Source organism: Papaver somniferum, chromosome 2, assembly GCF_003573695.1.
Source record: "Papaver somniferum cultivar HN1 chromosome 2, ASM357369v1, whole genome shotgun sequence".
In the NCBI taxonomy this organism is placed as follows: Eukaryota; Viridiplantae; Streptophyta; class Magnoliopsida; order Ranunculales; family Papaveraceae; genus Papaver; species Papaver somniferum.
In genome coordinates, this window is record NC_039359.1 from 51,965,950 (window position 1) to 51,993,210 (window position 27,261).

General features: G+C 35.5%; 2 protein-coding genes, 1 long non-coding RNA gene and 1 pseudogene across 3 annotated transcripts; all 4 read left to right on the forward strand.

Annotated features, from left to right (window-relative positions):
• Positions 1-14,436: 14,436 nt before the first annotated feature.
• LOC113353264 lies at positions 14,437-15,253 on the forward strand (annotated as a pseudogene).
• An 801-nt stretch (positions 15,254-16,054) lies between these two features.
• Positions 16,055-17,130, forward strand: LOC113353265. The gene is made up of 2 exons (XR_003361183.1): positions 16,055-16,362; positions 16,471-17,130. It is a non-coding gene; the product is annotated as an uncharacterized LOC113353265 (long non-coding RNA).
• A 371-nt stretch (positions 17,131-17,501) lies between these two features.
• Positions 17,502-18,576, forward strand: LOC113347645 (stress-response A/B barrel domain-containing protein UP3-like). The gene has a single exon (XM_026591321.1). The coding sequence runs from the start codon at positions 17,557-17,559 to the stop codon at positions 18,376-18,378; it is 822 nt and encodes a 273-aa protein (XP_026447106.1). The 5' UTR covers positions 17,502-17,556; the 3' UTR covers positions 18,379-18,576.
• Positions 18,577-22,692: 4,116 nt separating this feature from the next.
• LOC113353266 (transcription factor MYB8-like) lies at positions 22,693-23,960 on the forward strand. The gene is made up of 3 exons (XM_026596920.1): positions 22,693-22,881; positions 22,963-23,092; positions 23,181-23,960. Exons 1-3 carry the CDS (start codon positions 22,749-22,751, stop codon positions 23,749-23,751), a joined length of 834 nt encoding a protein of 277 aa, XP_026452705.1. The 5' UTR covers positions 22,693-22,748; the 3' UTR covers positions 23,752-23,960.
• The last annotated feature ends 3,301 nt before the right edge of the window (positions 23,961-27,261 follow it).

Here is a 27,261-nt window from a genome sequence, read left to right on the forward strand (position 1 = left end):
CGGTTGGGAAACTCTTAAACCCAAAGGACCAAAAGGTTGTATCTTATGGTTTAATATTTATAAATAGCTTGAAGATTTTAACAAAAGTATTAGATTCAAGATTGGCGCGGGCAAGGAAACTAGATTTTGGGAAGATGCTTGGTTTGGTGAAGGAAGATTATGTGATATGTTTCCTTTGGCTTATGAAGCTTTAAGGACAAGAAGTTTGTGGTGGCTAGTATGTATGTCGTTAGGGAAGGTGGTATAAGGTGGGCGTTTATGTCAAGGCAAAGATGTTCTCAAACCATTACAAGTGAAGTGTTATCTATATTAAATATTCTTTCTTCCATCTCTATTCAAGAAGGGTTATGGATACCTGAGTATGGGTTGGTAGTGATCACGATCAATATACGGTTAAGGACGAAATTAAAGACAACGACGATCAAGGTGTGCCGGATTATCCAACCAATGTTGTTTGGAATAATGAGTACCCTCACAAAATCAATTTCTTTATTTGGATTATTTCTCACGATCGAGTATTGACGGAGGATAAACTTTTAAGAAGAGGTATGGATGTCTCTAGTGTATGTTGGTTCTGTGAGGAAGATGATGAATCGAGTTCGCACTTGTTTTATGGTTGTTGGAGAATCCGGAGAACATGGGATTACTTTGTTGAAGGATACCAATTTGGATGGTCATACGACCCCAACGTCATCACATCTTTAAAGGATTTGAAGTTTAATTGGGGAGATGAAAGACTTAGTCGAATATGGAATAACATCCCGGTTGCTATATGGTGGTGTATATTGAAAGAGCAAAATGCAAGAACCTTCGATAACAAAAGAAAAGGTTAACAAGCCTCATTAGAGATATCAAATTACAAGTGTTTTTTGGGCCAAATCAAGAAGTTAGGGATTACGGCAAATATGGTGATTTCTCTATGGGATACATCATACCGGCCTCCGTAAATTTTTGTATTTTCTACTTGGGTAGCCGAATTCCCTTTCGGTTCCCCTTTTTGGTTCGGTTGTAATCATTGGATTAACGTACCCCACTTAAATATCTTTCTCGAATGAAATTTCTATTTGACTGATCAAAAAAAACATTTAATCTTAAGATTCATTTACAGATTATAACTCTTATTTTTTAATGAAGATAGACGCAAGTACTTACTTAATAGTGAAGCAGTGCACACGGGAGTAGTGGAAGCAACCAGAGTGCAAATAAACACACATGCAATTATCAATCTTCGAGTTTCAACCATGATAAACCCTTGATTTTTGTTAGAGAGTTGAGATTGAATGGTGAAGACATATGAAGTACTCAAAGCTACTTATAGAGTGGAATAATGGATGTTTGAATTTCAATTGAATTTATTTACGTTACGTAAAGATACAAAATTATTGTAGATGTTTAATTTGAAGACACGATTAAACCATGACAGATATAAAATTTTCTAGATAAATTCTTAATAAAAATCTATAGAACGCCGGAAAGTATAAATTGATTGATAAACTCTTTATTACGACAGATAGTGTTTTAGACATTCAACTTGACAATGTCAAGCTATCCTAATAAGTTTTGGCTTACCTAAATTAATTTTAATATATTAAATAATCATTTTTAGCTCTAATAAAATTTAAAAATTACTAAAAATAAAATTTACATTTAATTCATAAAACATCATAAATAATACTATTGGAGATAAACATTTTTCCTCCCTAAACTTAAGGAAAAATTGTAATGAGAATGTCTTGCTTGTGCTGCCACCTAGGAAACACACACAACCACCATTGAAGAAACTCTAACATGTGTAATCAGAAATTACTATTGTAAAACCCATGATGTAATCAGACTCCATAAAATCATCAAACTATATAAGTCCTGGCTAAATTGGGCGTATAGTGATTAATTTGGGCCTATCACTACGTGACAAAATAAGACATTTTGAAGTAAAATGAAAAATCTCCTATCCAACTATTTTACTTAATGGCTAATTTATTCCTGTTTAATTAGTGTTAATTGGGGTGATTCACAAATATTTAATCTAGTTAACCGGAAAATCAATAAACCGTAATTTATCACCAAAACATAATTTTTAAAAAAATTTAGAAAAATATCAACCCATAATCGGGGATTTTCAAACAATCGTATACCGATTCTGGGATGATGTTCTTCATTCAATAAAACCACCTAAAATCGGTGTATATGATTTGCCCACATAGACCGATCTAAAGAATCAGTGAATATTACTTAAAATGCATCGAACCAGTCGGTGCATAAATGATTATATAAACACCGATTCCAATATAAGAAAAAACAGCAAATATGTTTCATTTGATATATCTTTCAATCGGTTTACATCGGTGTGCATATAAGCCGATTTTTTTTCCTTTGTCGGAATCGACAGCTATTGTGAAAGATATAAGCCGATTACTACTGTACGTTGAATTAGTGAGTTAGCAATCCGTGTATAAGGATGACCAAATAAACCGATTGTTGGTAAAAAAAGACACAGAAGATTGTTCATTTTGGCAAAACCAACAATCGAATTATACTGAAGTCTCACATACACCGATTATCACTAAAAAGTCCAAAAAATTTAGCTTCAAGTGATTCATTCACATCGCTACAAAACCAAGAAAATTCATAAGCTTATAGTTAAACTCTTAAGAAAACTCTTGTGGTGAAAAACACACAAAGGGAGTACAATGTTCTACATATCCATGAGCTTAAACTAATCAACTGTACAAAAATCTTAAAATCAAGAACGAAAGCCAACAGAAACCAAGTAAATGAATTACGTTAGTTATGCGAAGCATATTAGTTGCTGCAGTTACTTTTTTGCCAAAAATCTCTTCAAGCAATTGTAATTAATGGTTTATGAAAAGTACCATCCAAACTATAAAATTTCAAGCCTAAATCCATATGCTTTGTAGTTCACTTCCATGGATGATCAGGCACTTTCGGATTCCTTGTCTTCCCACACCAAATGAAAATATCACCAAGAAACAAAATAAGATTAAGCACTACAAGAGGAATTATGTGATTATGTTTTTCTTAGTATCTTGACACAACCACTATGGAAACGAACATTTACAACTGCAGTTTTGACTCTTATTATGTCAACTGCAATTTGGAATTACGATAGTCATGTTATACAGAGGGGACTTCATGGGATTATCATTGACGGAGATGCTGAGTAGCTGATGATGCTGGTATGGAAACCTGAAGCTATAATAAATCCTATACTGCCAATGACGAGCACAGAAAACCAAATAAGGTCATGCAAACTTACAAGAAATACTCCAACCAAGAAGAACACCACCAACAGAACAACTACAAGGGGGACAAAACAAAAAAAAAAACAGGTCGGAGTTTTTGTCGAATTATTAAATCAATTTTGGGTACTTTCTGATATTACAATGAACAGATAATGAGATTTTGTAGCAATATGATAGGGAACAAATTGGATTGGAAAGGTTTTGGCCATGATTATTGATTAGCCAATTGCGTTCCGAGGTGATTAAAACAATTTGACATTCAGGTAAGAATCGAGGTAACAGATGGGAGATTTAAAATTTACGTCAATTAAAAGGCTATTGAAGCAATGTGCATAAAAATTCAGGTCCGCTTCAAAATGAAGCAATGACGCCAGGATATCAGCGTCGGCAGCAATTTAGGTTGCAACTTCAATAAATCAAGGAAAAACAATCAATCTCGGAACCTCTAAAACTCACCCAATCCAGCAAGAAATTTTGGGATAAAAAATCTCACCCATAAGAATCTGTATAACATAGACCTAAACATGTGTAACCCTAGGTGCGACTCTAGGGCTGGAGAACTGATATTGCCGGCAAGAATTTAAGAACCTGTTAGAGCATTACTCGGTCGAACTCGCATGCGTTGCTATCTCAAGCATGTTTTTCAATGTTAGTGATCAAAACTATAAGTCTTGATTTCTGGTCTACTATAGCTAAGTCTCGGACTAGGATAGTAAGTGTAGTTGAGCTCAAGAACTCCATGGCGATTCATCATACAAGACGAAGAACTGCTCAAGGAACCGGTGGAACTTCATCAACAAAAAGGTATGTGGAGACTTGAACTTATCTATCACTTAAAAGTCTATCTACTTTATCTCCTACTTTGAGACAAAAGTCGTTTTGCTATATAGACTTTGATTATACACACTTGGTATTTCGAGTCGAGTATATCTCGCCTATCTATATCTCAAAATATGTGTTGGTAAGATTTCGCTTCAACCAATTTTATCTTTACCTAGTGACGAAAGTCATGTTATGTTTCAATCACTTTGAAAATTTATTTGACAAGAAATGGTGTAGCAACTATATAACGTCCTCTAAGAATGTTTCAATGATTGAAATGAGGGTTTAATATATATAACCAATGGTGGACATAAGCATTGTTGTGGAAACACATATATGTACAAGTCCTTATTCATTGAACCGAAGTTTGCGAACTTTGTTGATCAAGAGAACCGGAACTAGAGTTGTGAACTCAGTCCGCGAACTGGCGGAAGTTCTCATTCCGAGAATATCTGCTGGAGTTCGTAAACTCCTTCCGGGAATTTAAGTCATTTGAACTAGTTATGGTGAAGAAGAATATGGTTGATATGGAAGTGATCATATGGACAACCATTCGGTTAACTATTGTTGAACCAACAAATGCATATGTTTGCGTACGGTTAAACAAACCTAGAAACGTGCATTTCATGTGTGTATAACAAGCTAAGTTTTCGATCTAACGGTTGAAATATATTAACTTGAATCTAATTAGGTTTTCATCGAATGGTGAATATTGAATGCTTTGTTACTAAGCTAACATTGATTCCAAACCCTGATTTGAAAGACTATATAAGGGGAACTCTAGCATTTGTGCAAAACTAATCCCCACACCTTACGTGTGATACTAGTTTGTTTGCTAGAGTCGATTCTCCTTTAACCTTTGGTTTCTTCTTAAAAACCAGGTTAACGACTTAAAGACTTCATTGGGATTGTGAAGCCAGACCGATACTACTTTTATCGTAGTTGTGTGATCTGATCTTGCATCTTCTATCGTACGAGTACAACCAGATTGATTGGCTTGAGATTGATATCTGCGATAGGCAAGATATAAAAAGTAATCACAAACATCTTCGTCTCATTGTTTGTGATTCTGCAACATCTTGTTTCGCTACCATACGATTAAGATTGTTGTGAGGTGATTGATAACTCTATGCTGTTCTTCGGGAATATAAGACCAGATTATCAATTGGTTCCTGTTCACCTTGATTTATCAAAAGACGGAACAAAAACCTTTAGGGTTTATCTGTGGAAGACAAATTGATCCTTTCAATAGACTTGTCTGTGTGAGACAGATTGGTTTATTTCAAGTCTTAGACTTTGGGACGTAGCAACCCTTAGTTGTGGGTGAGATCAGCTAAGGGAATCAAGTGCGTAGTATCCTGCTGGGACCAGAGACGTAGGGAGCGCAACTGTACCTTGGATCAGTGTGAGATTGGTTGGGGTTCAACTACAGTCCAGTCTGAAGTTATCTTGGATTAGGCTAGTGTCTGTAGCGGCTTAATACACTGTGTGTTCAATCTGGACTAGGTCCCTAGGTTTTTCTGCATTTGCGGTTTCCTCATTAACAAAATTCTGGTGTCTGTGATATTTCTATTTCCGCATTATATTGTTTATCTTTATAATTGAAATAATATAGGTTGTGCGTTGAAGTTCAATCAATTAGAATATCCGACCTTTTGGTTGTTGATTTAAATTGATTGACACTTGGATATTGGTCTTTGGTACCGTCCAAGTTATTCCTTGTATTTGATTAAAGACTCGCTGATTTCTATTAGCTCGAGTAAATCAAAACATGATAGAGATATTAACTCCTTGAGATACTTTTACCTAGATTGAGTCTGACTGTCTAGTTGATTCTGTAGAAAGTATATCGGAGTTAGTCCATACAGATTGCTAAGCGAAATATTGGGTGGTGTTGTTAGACCCCCGCTTTTTCAATTGGTATAAGAGCAGGAAAACACGTTTAAGACCTTACAAGTCTGTGTTTGTAGCAATCTTAGTCTGGGGACATAATCTCTCACGCATAACAAAATTCCTCCTAATGTCTTCAATTATGCCAATTTTCTTAGGAATACCTCAAAGGATTACTCCTTAGCTGATTATTCCGAATCCCGAGGTAGGAAGGTTGTTTCATCATGTGTTGACCACTCTTCCGTCAATGAGACTTTGGACACGATGGGAAAAGCTGAAATGGAGCTCACCAGAATTTCAAAAAATTCTACTGAGATTATTGATTTTCAGAACCATGATCCGCTTATTAATGAATTTGAAAAGTCTATTGATCGAGAGCGTGAACTCTACAACATCATTGAGTCCTTCTCTAAGAACATCGAAAAACTTCTTCAAGAAACTACTTTACAGCGTGGACCTTCTGTACAAACTAACTTACAGTACATGAAGAAACTTCCTCCAAGAGAAGACTGGACCAAGAAAGGTTTGCATTACCTACAATATTCTCACATGGATATGAAGATAAAACAGGTGCCAGTTATTGCTTCTCCTCCACGAACATGTACATTCTGTGGAAAAGAGAATCACCATGCGATCCATATTTTTGCCGGCAACTACACTGGCTATTCTCGTCTTCTTGTCCCCTTGGCACCATAAACATTAAAAAAACAAGCCAAATGGGGTTCATCGACAAGAACATTTTGAAAGATGCCAGGACTAGGCTTCTCAAGATGGTCTATCTTTTCATCAACATAATTGTTACCATTCATATAGTGGAAATATTCCCAACTCGGAGACATAGTAATGTTGAAATAAGATCATAATTAGATGCATTTGGAAATAACAGAGTGTTTCGACAAAAATAAACAGATTTCTCTAAAATTAGAGAGAGGTAATACTGAGCAACGTTTTAAAATAGGCCCTGCAAGGTCCTTGCACGTAACCCCTTTTACTTAGAGTAACCTAACCTTCCAAGAGAGAACTGCATTATGTTAAAATTAGCCTTTGATGTCATTCAAATCAACTGGAAAACATTTAAGAAACTTCACTAATTATCCCAATCTTATAATCCCTAAATGACATCGACAATATCCCTTGCACACAACATTATCTAAAATAAGGTGTTAGAAGGACCAAAAATTGCAATACCACCTCTACATACAAAACCAAAAGGCTAGATATTGAAATACATATAGTGATAGCAGGGGCATGTTCCATATCATTATTATACAATGGGAAAGCCCCTATAGTTTCATAAAGGCAACTCTAGTTCTATCATTTTGAAAGAAGTTCCTACTTAAAAGAGTAACACTACCTAACAGCAAAATAGTCATACGAACATTTATATTTCGTAAATACATAGCTCCTTATCCTGCGTAAACATGAAGTCGGTCTAAATTTATCTTCTTCTAACCTCAGTGACTGTAAACTAGTAATTTCTCTATTTAGCCACAGAGTTGGATGACATCATACAAGTGAATAATCCCCAGACTGCAAAACCTAATCAAACTCAACAACTGCAATTGTCACCACACCTTAAAATCTATATAAAAAATATCTGCACATCATCAATTCATTATTTCGAACCTGGGTTATCTAGAGAAAAATTCTAAAGGTTGAAGCTTAGTCCAACTTTCTCAACAATGAAATGAAATACAAACATTGTTCATTAGTGGATTTCCTTAGACATAAATCCAAAAAAAAGAAGTTGAACTACCATTCAGATCAAAATGAGGGATCTTCTAAAACCTTTTTATAATCCCCATATCATAATTCAAAGTAACAATCAGAATCCATGATGAAAATTGGATTTTTTTAGCTAACATTAAAAAGAACAACACAAATTTTGTACAAAATTAACCTAATTGATAGTTAGGTAAACCCCGCTTAATCTTCATGACTTTTCCTCTAAATTTTGTTCATCTTTCAACCATAATCATCCAAACAGAAAAAACTAAAAAAATCATAATCACAACCAGAAACTCCCAATTGAACCTGCTAGGATCTAGGTTCGTAACAGAACCCAATTTTAAAAATTCCTCATTGTTTAAACCCTAGGTTCATAATTGATAAACTGTAATAATAGTAATTCATGAAGAAGAAGAAGAGAAATCATACCAGCAACAATGAATCACCTCCGTCGTTGTTATTTCTCTTCAAGTTCCTCTGAAATTAATGAATGTAATGAATGGAAGAAACAAAGAGAAATCAATCATAAGCATGATTTGGATTTGGCATTTAATCAATCAGAACGATAATGATTTGGATACTTTGCGGTCAGTCTAGCAATTGAAATGAGAAAATTTTGGTTTTCGGGTTATTGTTATCTGCAATTGAAGAGGGAGAAAGAACTTTGGTAATAACGATTTCTTTCGTCTTCTGTCGGCTGGGTCTTTGGAAAATTAGATAAGTTAGGATTTGGTTCCCATATTATTTTGGTTCCAGGATATAAGTTATTTTAAGGTTCTAGAACTTGAATTGGTTCCAAACAAAAGATTTATAAAATCCTATAATTTTATTTTAAATTTTCTAAATTTTAAAATAAATCAATGTGTTAGCTACGTAAAATTGTGTTACTACTAAAAATGACAAAGAGTTAGAAAGATGGGGTGGATTTTGGATAGAAATATTAGTAATAGTAATTTAGTGTAAAATGTGTTAGGGATGTATAACTAATGATCTCACACTTTCAATAGTTATTTAATTTTTATGATATAATTCCTATTTATGGTAACTATTTCTAAATTTGCTAACCTTTTATATTAGTTACTAGATTTATAATGGATCATTCGAGTTACCAAAAAAAATTTAGTTAGGAAACTTATTGTTAGGAAAACCTAGATTTGGTGTAGTGGCCAGGAGAATTTTTTTTGCTAAACTTCATATTTTGCTTCTCTCAACTATCAATGGAGTAAATAGTCAGTCAACTACTGCCGTGAATCTCATGCCCACAGGATACCAGAAAACTTATAAAAATGATCTCTTCCCCAGAAATCATTACAGGACACGTGTGCATTCCAGCGGTATAATTTCTTGTGCTGCTGATGAAAGAATCTCCTGTGCTTATAAGAACAACTCTGGTAAATCTAAGTCTAGAGTTTGGAGACCCATTTGGGAAAATCCTCTAGAACCGATCTCTAGAGGTCCTAGACTCGGTAATCAGAAGCTTCTTTTCTCGAGCTTTCAGGAAGGGCTGTGAAGAATCTCTCCAAAACTAGAAACACCCAAGGGAAGATAAGAAATACTTATATCAAATATCCAGGTGAAAATCACAATTATTCTCTTAATACTTATGAGGAGATTACATCTCCCTCTACTACCTAGTAGTTGAAAGATCCATTCTCGTATCTAACTTGAGAGATACAAGGATGATGATTGAGAGATGCTCAAGTATTTAGTTGATTTTCATCTTTTTGTATGATTGATGTCGTACTATGTGAGTTATTGTACTTCTTCCTTGTGACCTTTCTATCCTGTTCGTTGAGTATTGAAAGTGACACAGTATGCTGTTTTTGTTGGGTCCATCCTTTTCTTTTTTTAATTTTTAGTCGGGTCTGGTCCAGGAACGTTCATATCTCCTCAAGGAACTCTAGGGTTTCTATCCAGGGTGTACTATATATATATATATATATATATATATACATCCCATATATGTGTTTTTAATCTTCAGAAAGGATGTCCATGAAAACTGATCCTAAAGAAGAGGTAAACCCTATAATGGAGGAAGACCTCAAAAGATGTGATCCAGCTCAAGATTTCGTTCTGAAAAAGATGCTCGAAAGAAAAGAGTATAACTCTTGGTTGGAGAATCTGTCAAGGATTTAATTCTCATTCAGATAAAGGTTAAGAACGAACTTGCTAACCTTCAATTGCAGATAAACCAGCTTGTTGATGGACATGCAAAAATCCTTGGTAATCAGAATATCTTAATTAGGAAGCAGAAGAAAGTTATCCTTGATTGTGCTAAGGCTAGACACCTTGCTCGAATTGTTGACCGAAAAACTAATGTTTTAACTCTTGAACATGGTGTTTCAACTGTTAAGAAGATCAAGGATATCAGTGGTACCTGCTTTGATGGCCCGTTTCAAAGGTATGAAGTGGTCAAAGAAACCTGATTCTATTGTTGCCTAGTAAATCTTCTTTTTGTGTTCTTGTTGAAAGAATGACTGTAGTTTGGAATAGCCGTTATTGTGACTACACATACCTATGTCCATTATTTTCATCTTCATGTTTTTAGATTTATTTGTTTAAATTCTAAAACTTTTTTTGGGAGATGATTTTTGCAGTATTAATCTTTATGATTTTATATATTGCAATATGTTATGGGATATGTGTGTTTGCGTCCGTAAACTTTGTTTGTCCCATACTTTGTCAAAAATAAAGTCGTTCATTGTTGATATTCTTGTATTGATAAAAGAGTGAATAGAATTTTGACAAATACAAAAGTTAAGCTTATTATGTCAATCTTTGATGGAAGATAGGTTAAAATATTTTGTGAACAAGGATTATGTCTATTGATAGTCGTTATGAAAATAGTGATGTAAGATAGAATGAATCCTTGTATATTCCGTAGTATTGATCTTCCCTGATCCATATTTTATGTGTATACTGCATTACTCCATGAGTTTTTCTTGTGTTCAGTATATGAACGGTTAAGCTAATCATTTCCTTATGGTTAACTTAGTCGTAGCTCCGTAAGTTCTCTTATGTTGAGCATTTTCAATTAAATTGATCACTCTTGTGTTTAATTTGATTAAGTATTCCGATTAAATTAATCATGGGTTTACTTGTGATTAATTTGATTGAGTTTTTGGATATAGAAAATCATTCTTATGGTTTTTGGTGTCCAATAAAATCCTTCTTTTCTTTCGAAATTAAGGTCGCTCTTGTAGTTATTTCGGGAATGACATCAAATGGGAGAGAGTTCTTTTGAACTTGTGCTTAATGCCAATTCTTGAGGGGAGTGCGGCTATGGAATATCAGAGGGGTTATCTCATATCTTTAAACTCCTTGATCAATGCATTTAGCTTCGGCTTTATGATTACATCTTAATTAGTTGGTATGTATTTTTTCTTTTAGTCATGAAATGTATCTTTCGGAAATTTTATTAGGATCCCGTTCTTGTACCTTTGCCAATTTTATTGACAAAAAAGGGGAGAATTAATATGTAATTCACACTACATATACATATGGTTTTTGGATCATTATGTAATGGGGAGTGGTTTCCATGTGAGATGGAGTATTGACTAAGGGAGAGTAATACATATCACCATAGTTTTGTTGTCAAAGTTGTGATACAATTGAACTTTGATACTATGACAATGTATAACAATGATTGAGAACTATGTTTTCTCATTGTTATAGCTACATATCTTCAACAACGGTGATGATGAACTTACAACCTTTGGGATCATTGGAGTACTTGGAAGTGACGAAGATTTCGAGTAATGTTGAAGATTAGGCATGTGGAATAGGAGCTACTAAAGTTTCTTTATCTTTTTTGTGTTCCATATGTATTGATAGTTTTGTCACTAAAATTGACAAAGGGGGAGATTGTTAGAGCATTGCTCGGTCGAACTCGCATGCGCTGCTATCTCAAGCATGTTTGTCAATGTTAGTGATCAAAACTATAAGTCTTAATTTTTGTCGTACTATAGCTAAGTCTTGGACTAGGATAGTAAGTGTAGTTGAGCTCAAGAACTCCATGGCGATTCATCACACAAGATGAAGAACTACTCAAGGAACCGGTGGAACTTCATCAACAAAAAGGTATGTAAAGACTTGAACTTATCTATCACTCAAAAGTCTATCTACTCTATCTCCTACTTTGGGACAAAAGTGCTATATAGACTTTGATTATACACATTTGGTATTTCTAGCCGAATATCTCTCCTATCTATATCTCGAAATATGTGTTGGTATGCTTTCGCTTTAACCAAGTTTATCTTTACCTAGTGACGAAAGTCATGTTATGTTTCAATCACTTTGAAAATTGCTTTGACGAGAAATGGTGTAACAATTGTATAACGTCCTCTAAGAATGTTTCAATGATTGAAATGATAGTTTAGATTATACAACCAATGGTGGACTTAAACATTGTTGTGGAAGCACATATATGTACAAGTCTTTATTCCTTGAACCGAAGTTTGCGAACTTTGTTGATCAAGAAAACCGGAACTAGAGTTGTGAACTCAGTCCGCGAACTGGCGGAAGTTCTCATTCCGAGAATATCTGCTGGAGTTTGTGAACTCCTTCCGGGAATTTAAGTCATTTGAACTAGTTATGGTGAAGAAGAATATGGTTGATATGGAAGTGATCATATGGCTAACCATTTGGTTAACTATTGTTGAACCAAAAAATGCATATGTTTGCGTACGGTTAAACAAACCTAGAAACGTGCATTTCATGTGTGTATAACAAGCTAAGTTTTCGATCTAACGGTTAAAAGATATTAGCTTGAATATAATTAGGTTTTCATCGAATGGTGAATATTGAATGCTTTGTTACTAAGCTAACATTGATTCCAAACCCTGATTTGAAAGACTATATAAGGGAAACTCTAGCATCTGTGCAAAACTAATCCCCACACCTTACGTGTGATACTAGTTTTTTTGCTAGAGTCGATTCTCCTTTAACCTTTGGTTTCTTCTTAGAAACCAGGGTAACGACTTAAAGACTCCATTGGGATTGTGAATCCAGACCGATACTACTTATCGTAGTTGTGTGATCTGATCTTGCATCTTCTATCGTACGAGTACAATCAGATTGATTGGCTTGAGATTGATATCTCCGATAGGAAAGATATAAAATGTAATCACAAACATCTTAGTCTCACTGTTTGTGATTCTGCAACATCTTGTTTCGCTACCATACGATTAAGATTGTTGTGAGGTGATTGATAACTCTATGCTGTTCTTCGGGAATATAAGACCGGATTATCAATTGGTTCCTGTTCACCTTGATTTATCAAAAGACGGAACAAAAACCTTTAGGGTTTATCTGTGGAAGACAGGTTGATCCTTTCAATAGACTTGTCTGTGTGAGACAAATTGGTTTATTTCAAGTCTTCGATTTTGGGTCGTAGCAACCCTTAGTTGTGGGTGAGATCATCTAAGGGAATCAAGTGCGTAGTATCCTGCTGGGACCAGAGACGTAGGGAGCGCAACTGTACCTTGGATCAGTGTGAGATTGGTTGGGGTTCAACTACAGTCCAGTCTGAAGTTATCTTGGATTAGGCTAGTGTCTGTAGCGGCTTAATACACTGTGTGTTCAATCTGGACTAGGTCCCTAGGTTTTTCTGCATTTGCGGTTTCCTCATTAACAAAATTCTGGTGTCTGTGATATTTCTATTTCCGCATTATATTGTTTATCTTTATAATTGAAATAATATAGGTTGTGCGTTGAAGTTCAATCAATTAGAATATCCGACCTTTTGGTTGTTGATTTAAATTGATTGACACTTGGATATTGGTCTTTGGTACCGTCCAAGTTATTCCTTGTATTTGATTAAAGACTCGCTGATTTCTATTAGCTCGAGTAAATCAAAACATGATAGAGATATTAACTTCTTGAGATACTTTTACCTAGATTGAGTATGACTGTTTAGTTGATTCTCTAGGAAGTATATCAGAGTTAGTCCATACAGATTGCTAAGCGAAATATTGGGTGGTGTTGTTAAACCCCCGCTTTTTCAGAACCCATGAATAATTTTAGGGTTTTTCAATAGAACAATCGGTTAATATACGTGCATAGTATCTACTAATTTCTGTTTGATGTTCTTCGTGGATGAAGAACATCAAGAAGAACCGTTTGTTGTTTATTGCCATATTAACCGTTTCTGGGTGAAAATGAATCTAAATTAAAGATGATGATGAAGATGAAGTGGGAGATGGTAGTGGTGATGTTTTTGTTAAAGGTTTTGGAGGTAGTTTAGAAACCGTAGAGTTGTAATTTCAATTCGCTTCTGATATTTTTTCGACCGGCGATTCCTCTCAAATTCCATTTTTTTTTTCTTTGGATATGAAATTTTGTTTCTGTTGATTATTGTGTTGATTCAAAACAATCTCTAAAATTTTAATTATTAAGAGAAAGGGATCTATTAGTGAAGCCATCAGCAAATTTAATACTGTTGAAGGATAATTTAAACTTTTCAACCAGTTTTGGACACCCTTATCTTCCTTCTAGTTGGGAGCAAAATTTTGATAGGCCCAAATTAATCATTATAGACCCCAGTTTAGCCGGGATATAAGTCACTAGGTGTTGGTCCAAATAACTCGAGTTCAAAATTGGTTATCACTTAACACCACCAACTTCTTCAAGGATGAAGAAACAAAAAAAAAAAAAAAAATGTTTAGCGGCCCAATAAACAAATATTTAAAGGACACAAAATGATAACCAAGGTGTAATCAGCGGTAAGAAAATAATTAACACACGCATAAATCCCTAGAAGAAAAAATCACCATCACCACCACACTCTCCCTGATCGATAGAGAGGCAGACAAAGATGATGTCTTTGAGAGTCAGTTCACCAATCTCTGAACCCTTTTATGAGACAAGAAAATTCTCCATCAAAATGTCTTCTTCTTCAACTCAAACAATAGAACACATATTCCTTTTCAAAGTCAACGAACACACAGAACCCACAAAGATCAACACAATGCTTAATCGTCTAAACAATCTCATTTCATTAGATCAAGTCCTATACTTATCAGCAGGACCCATTTTCAGAAACAAACCAGCTTCATCTCTATACAATTTCACTCATTTGTTACACAGTAGGTACAAATCCAAAGAAGATTTGATTGCTTATGGTATTCACCGAGATCATCAATCTGTTAAAGAATCTGTTTTACCGATCTGTGATGAACTGTTGATTGGGCCTCTTATCTTGAAAGTGGGTCTTCTTTAGTGGTTAAACCTGGGTCTGCTATGAAAATCACACTCTTCAAATTGAAAGAAGGGTCAGGTGAGACTGAAAAGGGGATTATTAAGGATACTATTGGTGGGACTAAAAATGGGGTTCGAAGGGATTTTATTGAACAGATTAGTTTTGGAGAGAATTTTTGTGGAAGAGCTAAAGGGTTTACTGTTGGGTCTATTGCTGTGTGCCGTGGAGTGGAGGAGTTGGATATGATTGGGGCGGTGGTGGAGAAAGAGAAAGAAAAGTTTAAAGATTTGTTGGATGGTGTTATTGTTTTGGATTATGTTGTTCTTAATTCACTGCGCTGAGGTTTTAGTAAGAAAGGTATAATCTTTGGACTTCAAATGTTATGTTTTGCAATGAATTTTCTCTATGAAATCAGGGGTTTACTAATTGTTTCCTAGATTTGTTGCTGCAATTGAGTTTTTGCCGTATACTGTTTTGATTTGTTTGAACACCTTAGATTGATGGATTTGAGAATTTCTGATGCCAGGAGTTGCTGATTCATTATCTTCTTAGTAATTTGTTTGTTTGTGGATGAGAAATGGAGACACTTGATGTTGTAGCGTATGAAGATTTGATTAGTGCATTTGGGGATTTGCCATTTCCGCAGTCAATGACTCGATAATAAGTAGATGACAATGAATTTGAGTATTTAGTTTGCTAGACTGCTAGATTGAGTGATTGTTGATAAGAATTGATGAACATTAGATGCTCTAATTTATTAGTGTTCAAATGGTGATTAATGAATAATTGCTATTATTCCGCTTGATGCTTAAGTTATGTCGTCTCATTTAAGTTTTGGGGCAAATGCATTTTTTCTCCTAGGCACAGTTAGCAATCTGGGGTCAGTGTTATGTTCTTGTGTCTTGCTGGATTGCGGATTTAGTACCATGCAATGTCTATTTTGTGGGATTTTATACACTCTGAAGCCTAGTAAACAAGTGAAATTGAAAGGATCGGAAACTTGTCACTTTTTTAATCTGTTTTCTTACTCTAGTGACGCTGCTCTCTACGGACGTTGTGTCGATCTAGTACCGCCATTCAAACATAGCTGATAATCTTCAAACATTGAAGTGCACATGATTTCATAACCAAGTTCATCTGTTCATGCAGGGAGACAAATAAAAAGGTTTTACAAAGGTTTGACTCTCCTTGAGTTGATGCCAAAGGCTAGCTCTACTAAGCGACACCAAGATTATGGCAGAGTTGCATGAAGATGGGAGACAAATAAAGAGGTTGAGTCATTATCCTTCTTGCCCTTATCCAAAGCTTGTCTCACTCGTCAGTACCACACTTCGATGCTACCGGTTTATCAATCCTCCTTCAACTCAACCAAGTCGAAGGTTTACAGATTAGAAAAGAGAACATATGGGATACCGTTAAACCTCTACATAACGCCTTGGTAGTATTGGAGACCTTTCGGAGGTAGATTGATTTAAAGAAGTCAAATTTTAAATACTTGGCATGTACAAAGAATACTGCACTTCGTTCTCAAGTATGGCATGACTAATTTTTATTGCTTCCTTTTGACAGATAATGAGTAATGGGATTTATTGTAGCGTGGAGCACCGAGTAACAGTTTACTCAGCAAATGAGAGGCTCTCAGTTGCTACTTTATGAACCCTGAAATGAAGTCAGAAATTGGTCCCTTACTTAGCGTGATCACACCAGAGACACCTGCATTCATTATCCAGCAGAACGGTTGAGTGTGTTATTATGTAAACTCGATATCAATCATACCTTGACTCTATGTTGTAAATGGTGCTGGGCGAGGCGCCAAGCCCAGCGCCTCGCCAAGGGCTTAAGCGAGCCAATAAAAATTGTTTATGGTTTGGCGCTTGGGCGCCTTTTTTTGCCAGGCGCTGGTCCTGCGCTTAGTGGGCCTTTGGTGCTTAAGCCCCAACCGCGCTCGCCTTCTGCAACATAGCCTTGACTACATGAGCCATAATGATATTCGTAAATATGAGTTATACAGGCGGGTTATTGTTGGCATCACCTTCTCATGCAGTCCGCTCTAAAGTTCGGTATTGAATAACTTGTATGTAAATGGATTGATGGTACAGAAACTTATCACCTTCAATTTGCCATGAACGAGTTGATGCTTTAGTTCTTTGTTTTGGGCTCACTCACAGTACTTGGCAGTCAATTTTTAGTGGCATTTGATGTTGAGATATATACATAATCTTGATAACATGTTAAACTGTTGAAAATCGATTTTTTTGGTAATGCATTTTGTTATCTAGAAAGGGAGAGTGTGTTTATGTTATTTTTTGCTGATCGGCATAGAATTTGTTACCGACGAGTTTCGAACTCAGATCACCAATATTACAATATCGCTAAATAACTTCAGCTCTCTGCTACAGAGACATCGGAACATTTCAAAATAGAGGTGAAGAACAAAAATTTCTCAAAATCTTTAGCTGCCTGAAATCAGAATTTCGAACTCTCATTTGAAGCCTTTCTTCCGGTGAACATAAGTGGGCCCATAACTTCAACTTAGGTGTTTCCGGAGTGTAAGAAAACAATAAACACACACATCAAATCCCTAAAAAATCACACTCATCCGGATATTCTCACAGTCGAGTGTTTTAGGTAGAGAGAAAGAGGCAGCGCACAAAGATGATGTCTTTGAGAGTCAATTCACCAATCTCATCTTCAACTTTCTCACATCTTCTCCTCCATAAACCCAAACCCATCTTCCCACTCTCTCTAATCTCAAAACCCTTTTCTCAAACAAGAAAATTCTCCATCAAAATGTCTTCTTCAACTCAAACAATAGAACACATAGTCCTTTTCAAAGTCAATGAAAAGACAGAACCCACAAAGATCAACACAATGCTTAATCGCCTAAACAATCTGATTTCATTAGATCAAGTCCTATACTTATCAGCAGGACCCATTTTCAGAAACAAATCAGCTTCATCTTCATACAATTTCACTCATCTGTTACACAGTAGGTACAAATCCAAAGAAGATTTGAATGGTTATGGTGTTCACCCAGATCATCAATCTGTTGTTAAAGAGAATGTTTTGCCAATCTGTGATGAAATCATGGCTGTTGATTGGGTTTCTAATCTTGAAAATGGGTCTTCTTCTTTGGTGGTTAAACCTGGATCTGCAATGAAAATTACATTCTTGAAATTGAAAGAGGGTTTAGGTGAGACTGAAAAAGGGGTTGTTTTGAATACTATTAGTGGGATTAAAAATGGGGTTGGAAAGGATTTTATTGAACAGATTAGTTTTGGTGAGAATTTTTCTCCCAGAGCTAAAGGGTTTACTATTGGGTCTATTGCTGTGTGTGGTGGAGTGGAGGAGTTGGATAAGTTGGATTTGAATCAAGAGGGTGTGGAGAAAGAGAAGGAAAAGGTTAGAGATTTGTTGGATGGTGTTATTGTTTTGGATTATGTTGTTCCTAATTCACTGTCTACTGCTAATCTTTGAATGGTAATGGTGAGGTGTTAGTAATAAAGTTACAATCTTTGGACTTGAAATGTTGCATGGATTGAACAATTTGAGAAATGGGTTTATGAGAATTATCAATTTGAGTACTTGCTTTTTATGTTACGAAATCAGGGTATTAGTAATTGTTGCTTAGTTTTTTCTTGTGACATTTGAACTTTTTAATGCATGTTGTTCTGATTTCTGTTACAACTTAGATTGATGGGTTTCTGAATTTCTAATTTACATGATTGCGAGAAGTAGGTGATTATCTTATTTGTTTGTTAGATTATCATTTTGCGACTTCCACTATACCAGTAGATAGGTTACTATGGAATGAGTAGTCAATCTTTTTGTTTACTAAGTTTTGCCGTTTTATTTACTAAGTTAATACGGGGAAATTAGGTGTTCCTCCTAGTTACAATTAGCAATCTGGGATTACGAATTGGTTCTTTTATCCTGGCGTTTGTGGATTTAGTTCTCCATAACATTGCTGATTTGCTGTTAGACTTTGATGATCATGATATTATATAAGTAGCCAAGAAGGTACCTGCAATTACATCTTAGAGCAGGCAGGACACACTATCAGTTCTGGAACGCTTCGTAGCAGAGATGGGTTGTGGAGAATGTATTCGATCCATTTGAGAAGACTGAATATGTGATTTGGTGTTTTTTTTTTTGGATAAGACTATACAATCACTTGGAATTTACATAGCTTACATTAGATCCTCGTGATTCATCTACTCGGTGGTAGACTGGAAATAAAAGATATTCTTATGTTCCTAGACTAGTTGATTATTGTGGTTACAAATCACACTTTCTGTTTGGGTATATTATCAGATTTCAAATAGTGGAATATTTTGTACACTTGCTTTTCTGTAAGTCATATTGCTATAAGTTTTATTGTTCTATCTTTCTTTCTGTGGTTACCCTCAACCAAGTTTTTGGTTATGAGTCTGAATTTGCTTAGTATTTATGTCAAAGTCTGAAGTCACTTAGTTTGTTATTAGTACTATGTCTAGATTATACTGTACAAATCATATTAACTAGGCGAATAGTGTATTTACAAATCATACTTTACTGTTTGGATATGAATCTGAAATTGGTTAAATTAGTATTAGTCAAGGCATCAGAAGGAAGAGACAGCAGTTCTAGTTTGTTCCGTTTGAAAGAGTACTCTTGGATTGTTTTTGTATTTGCATTAATAATTACTTTGAGTTCATATCTGGTGATCAGTATGTATATCCCAAGGAGGTTTACCATCTTCCTGTAAAGAACAGATTGACTCATATTTCCACTGTTCCACATAAAGAAGTTAAAACAAGACAATATTTGGTGGCATTTACTTTCCTTATCTTTATGGTTTATATCAATTTGAAATGTTTTTTCTCTGTCTTTATATATGTTATGTGGATTCTCTGCTTAATGAGTCCAGGGTTGCTTGTGTTGCTAAATATTTGCCAGATGAGGAAGACTTCTGCAGTAGTCTTCTTCGGATGACTTGTTGGACTTGATTTATTACCTTGAATTGGATGGCAATCATCAGGTAGGTACAATGTGGAATTTGCTTTTATACACATGTTGAAATCATGTGATTACTGTGTTTTGAAGCTACTTGTTCCTTTTCATCTTGCAACGAAGTCTTTTGATATTGTCAGTGCAAGCAATTATCTGTTTTTTTTTGGTGTTGTCTAAGTGCCTTTAATTCATATGATGCTTAAGTTCTGCCGTCTCATTTTAGAAAGTTAATATGGGGGGTATTCCTCCTGGTTACCAGCAGCAATACGGGGTTACAGTTGTTTGGTTCTCTTATCTAAACTTGTTAGCGCTACACCCTTCAGATTATAGGCACTTAGCAGGTAGGTACAGTGTCATATGCTTTAGTACACACATGTTGAAATCATTTGATTACCGGTTTTTGAAGCTACACTTTTTCGTGTTGTCTAAGTGTTTTTGCTTGATATGATGCTTAAGTTCTGCCATCTCATTTTAGAAAATTAGTATGGGGGGTGTTCCTCCTAGTTACAATCAGCAATACGCGGTTACAGTGTTAGGTCCTCTTATCTTGGTGCTTGTGGATTTAGTACTATGTGATGTCTGTTTTCTGGAGTTGTATTATTTTTATGCCTAGTAATGAAGTAAAACTGGAAGGATCTAAACTTGTTAGCGCCACACCCTTCAGATTATAGACACTTTTTTCCATATATTGCTGTTGAACTTTGATGATGATGATATAAGTAGGTAACTGCCATTACATATTAGAGCAGGCAAGAGATCCTATCGGATCTGAAACACATCAAAGCAGAGATGAGTTGTGCAGAGTGGTTTCAATTCATTTGAGAAAACTGAATATATGAATTGGTGCTTTTATTTAAATAAGGCAACAATCACTTGGAAATTACACAGGTAACAATGATTCCTCATGATTCATCTACTCGGTGGTAGACTGAAAATAAAAGATATTCTTGTGTTCCCTGACTAGTTGACGATGTGCTTAAGAATCATACTTTTCGTTTGGGTAGATTACCATGTTTCAAATAATGGAATATTTTGTACGCATGCTTTAACTCAAGATCTGTTTATGGAGATCCAATTCTGCTTTCTCCTAGCTACTGGAAGCTGCATTTCTTTATATGCAGAATATATTTCCATAATTCATATTCCTGTATACTTTATTGTTCCATCTTTCTTGCTGTGGTTGCCCTCAAACATATTTTTTGTTACGAGTCTGAAGTTTATGTTGAAGTATGAAGTTACTTGGTTTAATAATAGTACTATGTCTAGATTAGACTACAATCACATGGGAACAATTTACGTAGATATAAATGATTTATCTACTAAGTACTCTGTACAGATCGATAGAACAAAATAACTGATATGATTTATGTTCCTTGACTAGTTGAATATTGTACTTACGAATCGTAGTTTACTGTTTCGGTAGATTATCAGAAAGTTGAGTATTTGTTATTCTTGCTATAAGTTTGAAGCTGCATACAGAATTCAACTTGTTTTGCTCTGCTTTGTCATGGCTACTGAAAGCTGCCAAGTTTTATATGCAGAATATTGTAATCCTCAAACGATTTTATGGTCAGGAGTCTAAAGTTGCTAAAATTAGTATTTATGTCATGGTGTCAAAAAGAAAGAGACGGTCAGTTCTAGTTTGTTCTGTTTGAAAGAGTTCTCTTGGATTGTATTCGTATTTGCACGGACTTCTACTTTTAGTGCATGTCTGGCTATCAGTTTGTATAGCTCAAGTAGATTTTCCATCTTCCTTTAAAGAACAGGTTGAGTCATACTTCCACTGTTCCACATAAAGACGATAATACAAGACAATATTTTGTGTAATTTACTTTTCATCCTTCTTTTCATGTTTTTCTATCCACTTAAGATGTTTTTTCTCTGCCTCTATTATGTGGATTCTTTGCTTAATGAGTCCAGGTTGCTTGTGTTGCTAAATATTTTCCAAATGAGGAAGACTTTTATGATAGTCTTCTTCAGATGGCTTGTTAGACTTGATTTATAACCTGGAATTGGATGGTAATCAGCAGGTAGGTACAGTGCGGAAATTCGCTGTAATACACACTTGTTGAAATCATTCAAATACTTGTTACTTTCCATCTTGCAACAAAGTCTGTTGATATTGTCAGTGGATATATATTCTCTGTTAAAAAAGCCTAAAAAATTATGAATCATAACCCTTAATCCTTGGGATGGTGGTGCACCCTTTGGAGGTGAATTCCATGATCTAAGAGAAGAGTTGATATGACACCATGTAACCCACACTGAGCAACTAGCGGGCAAGTGCCGAATGCGCTATATAATTCTGAGCCTTTCAGTATCCAAAAACGATTTGCAAAAGTGCTTCAATCAAGATCAGCTCACAAGGCCCAGTATTCCTCCTGTTTAGGACAATGTCCTTGGGTGATGCAGTCACTTAGAGTTTCACATGGACCATCAAAACCTTCATATTAGGTATTGTCGTAGGAAAATTGAGTATCCAAAGAAAACAAAATAAAAGGCAATGTGAAACAAAAAATATCCAAGTCGTGCATTAATTTATGGACCATTAAAAAATCTTTAGAAATTCATCCAAATAAATCAGGTTGAAGTTGTTGAATTGCCTCAAGTGGACACTAGGAAAAACCCCTAGAATTAAACCATATCTTAAAATGTAAATGTTCATATGTAAGAAGGTTTTAATGACTTGATCCAAATTAAACCATATGACTAATGTGCATGCATGTGAGCCTCTTTAAGGCCTCTGGTCCTAACCATCAACCAACCATGCAGCATCATAACCCTCTATTTAAATTTCTGTAAACAAAGAGAAGTTTAGTGTTGCTTCTCACTCACTCAAACTTTGGAGAGTGAAAATGGGTAGAAGTCCTTGCTGTTCTAAGGAAGGTTTGAACAGAGGAGCTTGGACTGCTACTGAAGACAAGATACTCTCTGATTACATTAAAAAAAATGGTGAAGGAGGTTGGAGAAATCTTCCCACCAAAGCTGGTAAAGCATTAAACTTTTTTCTTGTGGTTTATTTTTTCAATTCATGTAATGACTACTAAATCATGATTTTTTGCGTCGAAGGTCTAAAGAGATGTGGGAAGAGTTGCCGCCTACGTTGGTTGAATTACTTGAGACCTGATATTAAGAGAGGAAATATTTCTAGTGATGAAGAAGAACTCATCATTAGACTTCATAAGCTCTTAGGAAACAGGTAACGTTCATCTTGTTGTTTTTCTTTTACTAAAATTGATCGTTACGCACTTTTGTGGTGTTTTGAATTGTTGGTTTGTTGTGTATAGATGGTCTCTAATAGCAGGAAGGCTACCGGGAAGAACAGATAATGAAATCAAGAACTATTGGAATACTAATTTAGCTAAGAAGATTCAAAACCATTCAGCTTCAAGTTCAACTCGAAAGAGCCCCATTAAGTCTAAAGAGAAGAAAAGAACATCTGTTGAAACACGAACATCGAAGCCGAAGATTAAATCATCAACTGTTGTGAAGACGAAAGCACTTAGGTGTACCAAGCTATTCTTCAGTCCTACTCCACAAGCACAAATTGTAGAAAACCGTGACAAAATTAGAGGATCCACTGACCACTGTACGGAGATGAAATTGGAGTCTGCAAACGGGTTTCCGGCGTGTTCACTTAGAGGAAAGAACTTGTTTCAAAACTATGAAATGGGTTTCAATAATGATACTGAAAGCTGTTACTTGTCTGAATTCTCTCAACTAAGCAGTTTTGGTGGTGGAAAAATGGAGGATTTCTCTTCACCAAGTTCGGATGAATCGTTGGTTTTACTTGATGAAATGCTGCAAAGTTGGACAGGAAATGAATATTGCATTCAAGAAGGTTGGCTCAAAGAATGATGCATCAAACTAATTGCATTATGTAATATTCTTAATTAGCTACTAATTAATTTTAAGAGAGTAATATTTAGTACTTGATTAGTATCTAGATGATCTTAACAGTAATAATAATTAACTCCATTTCCAAATTTGTCATGGTGTTCGATTATATGAACACTATTTTGTACGCCGAAATCAAAATAAAACTGTGACGGTTTATCTTCTTTTCCAACTTTTGACAACGGTGTTTTAGTGTCCCTTTTTTTCTTCCACTTTTAGTGTACAACTTAGGTATCCATCATCAGGAAGAAATCATAACACCTTTTTCTAAGATGATCAAATTGATCACAAGATACGATATATTGATAGGCAAGGTTTTCAAATAGTGAAAAATGAACATAAACCACAACTTGTAAACATGTGACGTATATTCTTGTTTACACCACGGTTATTCGAAATCTGTGCTAAATAAGTTGACCACCAAAACCCCTCGTCTTGCATTTGTTTCCATTTTTAGTTCAAAATGTGGTCATCCGACTCATCCCTTAGATTTTGATATTTATTTGAAATCACTTGATCTTAGAGTGCGTTTGACTTCTCGAAAACACTTCTACAAGTCAAAAAGTAAGTAGGTAGGATGATAATATGTCAATTCATACAGGAACACCACAGAATAGTATCCTAGCTAGCAGCTAAAACCTAGATGGTTAAATTTCTTTGAGCAACTACATAATCCTTTTGACTAATAATGTTGTATCTTTACCACAATGGAGAAAGCATCTAAGGAATTCATATATGACAAGAGACAAAAGAAAAACACAACAACTTCAACTTATAAGTATGAATTTCAAAAGGAAGTAAAGATTATAGGAACAAGAAAATCTAGCCCTAGTTAGGGGCTTTTAATGTTAAGCAATGCAGAAGAAGAAATGAGACCATGACAGTGAGTTAGCTAGGTTAGTTAGATTTTTCTTTTTAAGGTTGTTCTTCATCCATGTAATTGGAACTATGTACAATGTGAATGATTCTCTTGGCCACTACGACCCTACGAAATTATCATACCATATAGCAATTAATATTCTTACGGTTAGTTAACAATAATTGCTCTTAAGATTCTTTGTTGTCTGCAGTGAGATGCTGATGGTTAGTAGGTATGTCCTAAATGAAGATGGCCCAGGTGGTTATGGTGTTATGTATATATACTGCTGTTGCACTTCCACTTGTTATGGGTATTTAGAGCAAGTCTCATGGTTCATCAGCACCAGAGCGTAATACTTATTATTACCGGAAGTCCCACGTAACTCAAGTGCACGCGAGAGGGTCACCCATCTGAGTCAAAAGAGTAAAGAGATTCAAGAATCAAACGTCAACAATTATTCAAGTAAAAAGACAACAAATCCGATAGAATGGGTCTTCTTTGGGGTTGATCGGCTTTACTGATATCATCACCCAATAACCAGTTTACTGGAAGTGACACGTGCTGGTAAGATGAACCTCGTTTTATATTGGGATAGATTCTTGTAACAAAAATGTCAGTGCGTCTAGGCATATTATTATCATTACTCTATAAGAGTCAGAATGTGTATTATTTTCATATCAAGTTTCTAAGAGAGAGTTGTACTGGTGAGCAAACTGCAATGTTTTCCCTTCAATCCCTTGTTGTATAAGTTGCCATGACACTGACAGGCCCAATTCCAGCCAGCTTACCAACAAATGAAGTGGCACGGTGTGAGCAACTGATGGGAACCAATAGGTTTGGCCACATCTAAAGACTTAAATGCCTAGATAAATAAAGCTCCCACGTTAAACGACCAGCAAATTCTTGCTTTTTATCGGTCGAAATAAGCATTTTTTAAGTTTTGTGAAACTGGCTTTTTCGTGAGGCATTTGGCAACGTATGTGTAAGGACCCTCAAGCTCGTCAACGCTATCAGACTAGTCAAGAGACGTATTAGTGGATAATAATTCGATTAGTTTAACACGAACATTAATTATTAGGAACTAATCTAACAACGATTTAGATACGAAACTATCACCATTGAATAGATCTCGAAAAGTTACACGAAATGGACTATAAGAACGCATCATCCGGACATCGGATGAGAAAAATATTACTACCCGAAAGTTTGGATGTTGAAGTTTGATTAAGTCAACCGGCATTGACTCATGGGTTGACCAACGAACCTTGACTTGACCGTTAAATCCCAGCGACCGGATCTCTGTGTTTGATAGGCCCTCACATTAGTAACGGGCTACCCTTAGTAGTCTATTGGAGATTAAATAGTAAATGCCTATTTTGACGTAAAGGGAGTGTAAAGGAAATACTTGTACAGGAATTAGTTGGATAAGGTTTTCATATTTATCTTCTCTGAAAGTGTAAGCAGGAGCTGTGCTGTTGGGAGAGAATAAGAAGGGAAATATCGACACCCTAGTAGGAGACGTTTGAGATGAATAAAAAGAAGAAAAGTTATAAAAAGGAAAAGAAGAAGAGTGTTCTTGTTGGAAAGAATAAGATAAATGGTTGAGTTGGAGAAGTAGGGTTCTTATAAGTGAAACTGTAGATACTAAATACCGCATGTCATAATATGTGTGCGAATTAATAAATTCGACAAATGAGCGAAGGGTATCGCGTATAGTATATTTGAGATAACGTATCAGGTGATGTAAGAAGAATCATGAATAAAGTGTGATAGACGTGCGAATTTATAGAGCATGTGCGAAAAGAGCCAAGATAAGCACGCGATAATGACGCACGTCAGATCCGAAAATAAAGGTTTTAATTAGCTGTCATCCACTATGTAAACCTCTATATAAGGGGACCGAGCGACCTTGAGAGATCTTTTTGGGAGCTTAGACTTGGAATTTAGGAGAGAGAAAGATTATTTGTTCTCCAAGTTAGAACTCATCTCAAATCTTGTAACCATATTGAAGATTTTATGAATGAATGTACGAAATTAATATGATTACTTGAATTGTTGTTAATATTTCATATAGGATGTGGTTGTAGGATTTCCTGCAACTACATTTTGGCGCTAGAAATCAACTCGGAGTGATATACCGTGGTGGTGAACGTTTAAAGATTTAAATCTAACAATTCAGAAGGATAACCTCATAAATTTCATCTTCATTGCTCAAATTTTTAATTAATTACAGAGAAATTCTTCATTACATTGAAACAAGAAAACAAAAATGGTGAGGCGAAGCAAGAGAATCGCTGAAAGGAGAAGGAGTGAAATTGCAGAGTCATCTAGGATGGGAGAAAGAGATAATCCTCAATAACAAGTTCATAATCCAGCTCAACGAGAACATGTACAAGATAACGCTATTGACTATGACAGAGTAAGTGTTCTTACTTCACAAACAGATTCAACAAAAGAGAATGCACAAAGGACCGGAGAAGGAGGATTCGTAGAAGGAGATGATGGAGATATGACAATCGCAGAACTTCGACAGAGGTTGGCTGATGAAAGAAGGCGAGAGGAGGAAGAAAGTTCGAATTTGATGCGTCCGAATAGTGAGTTAAGAGAAGAGA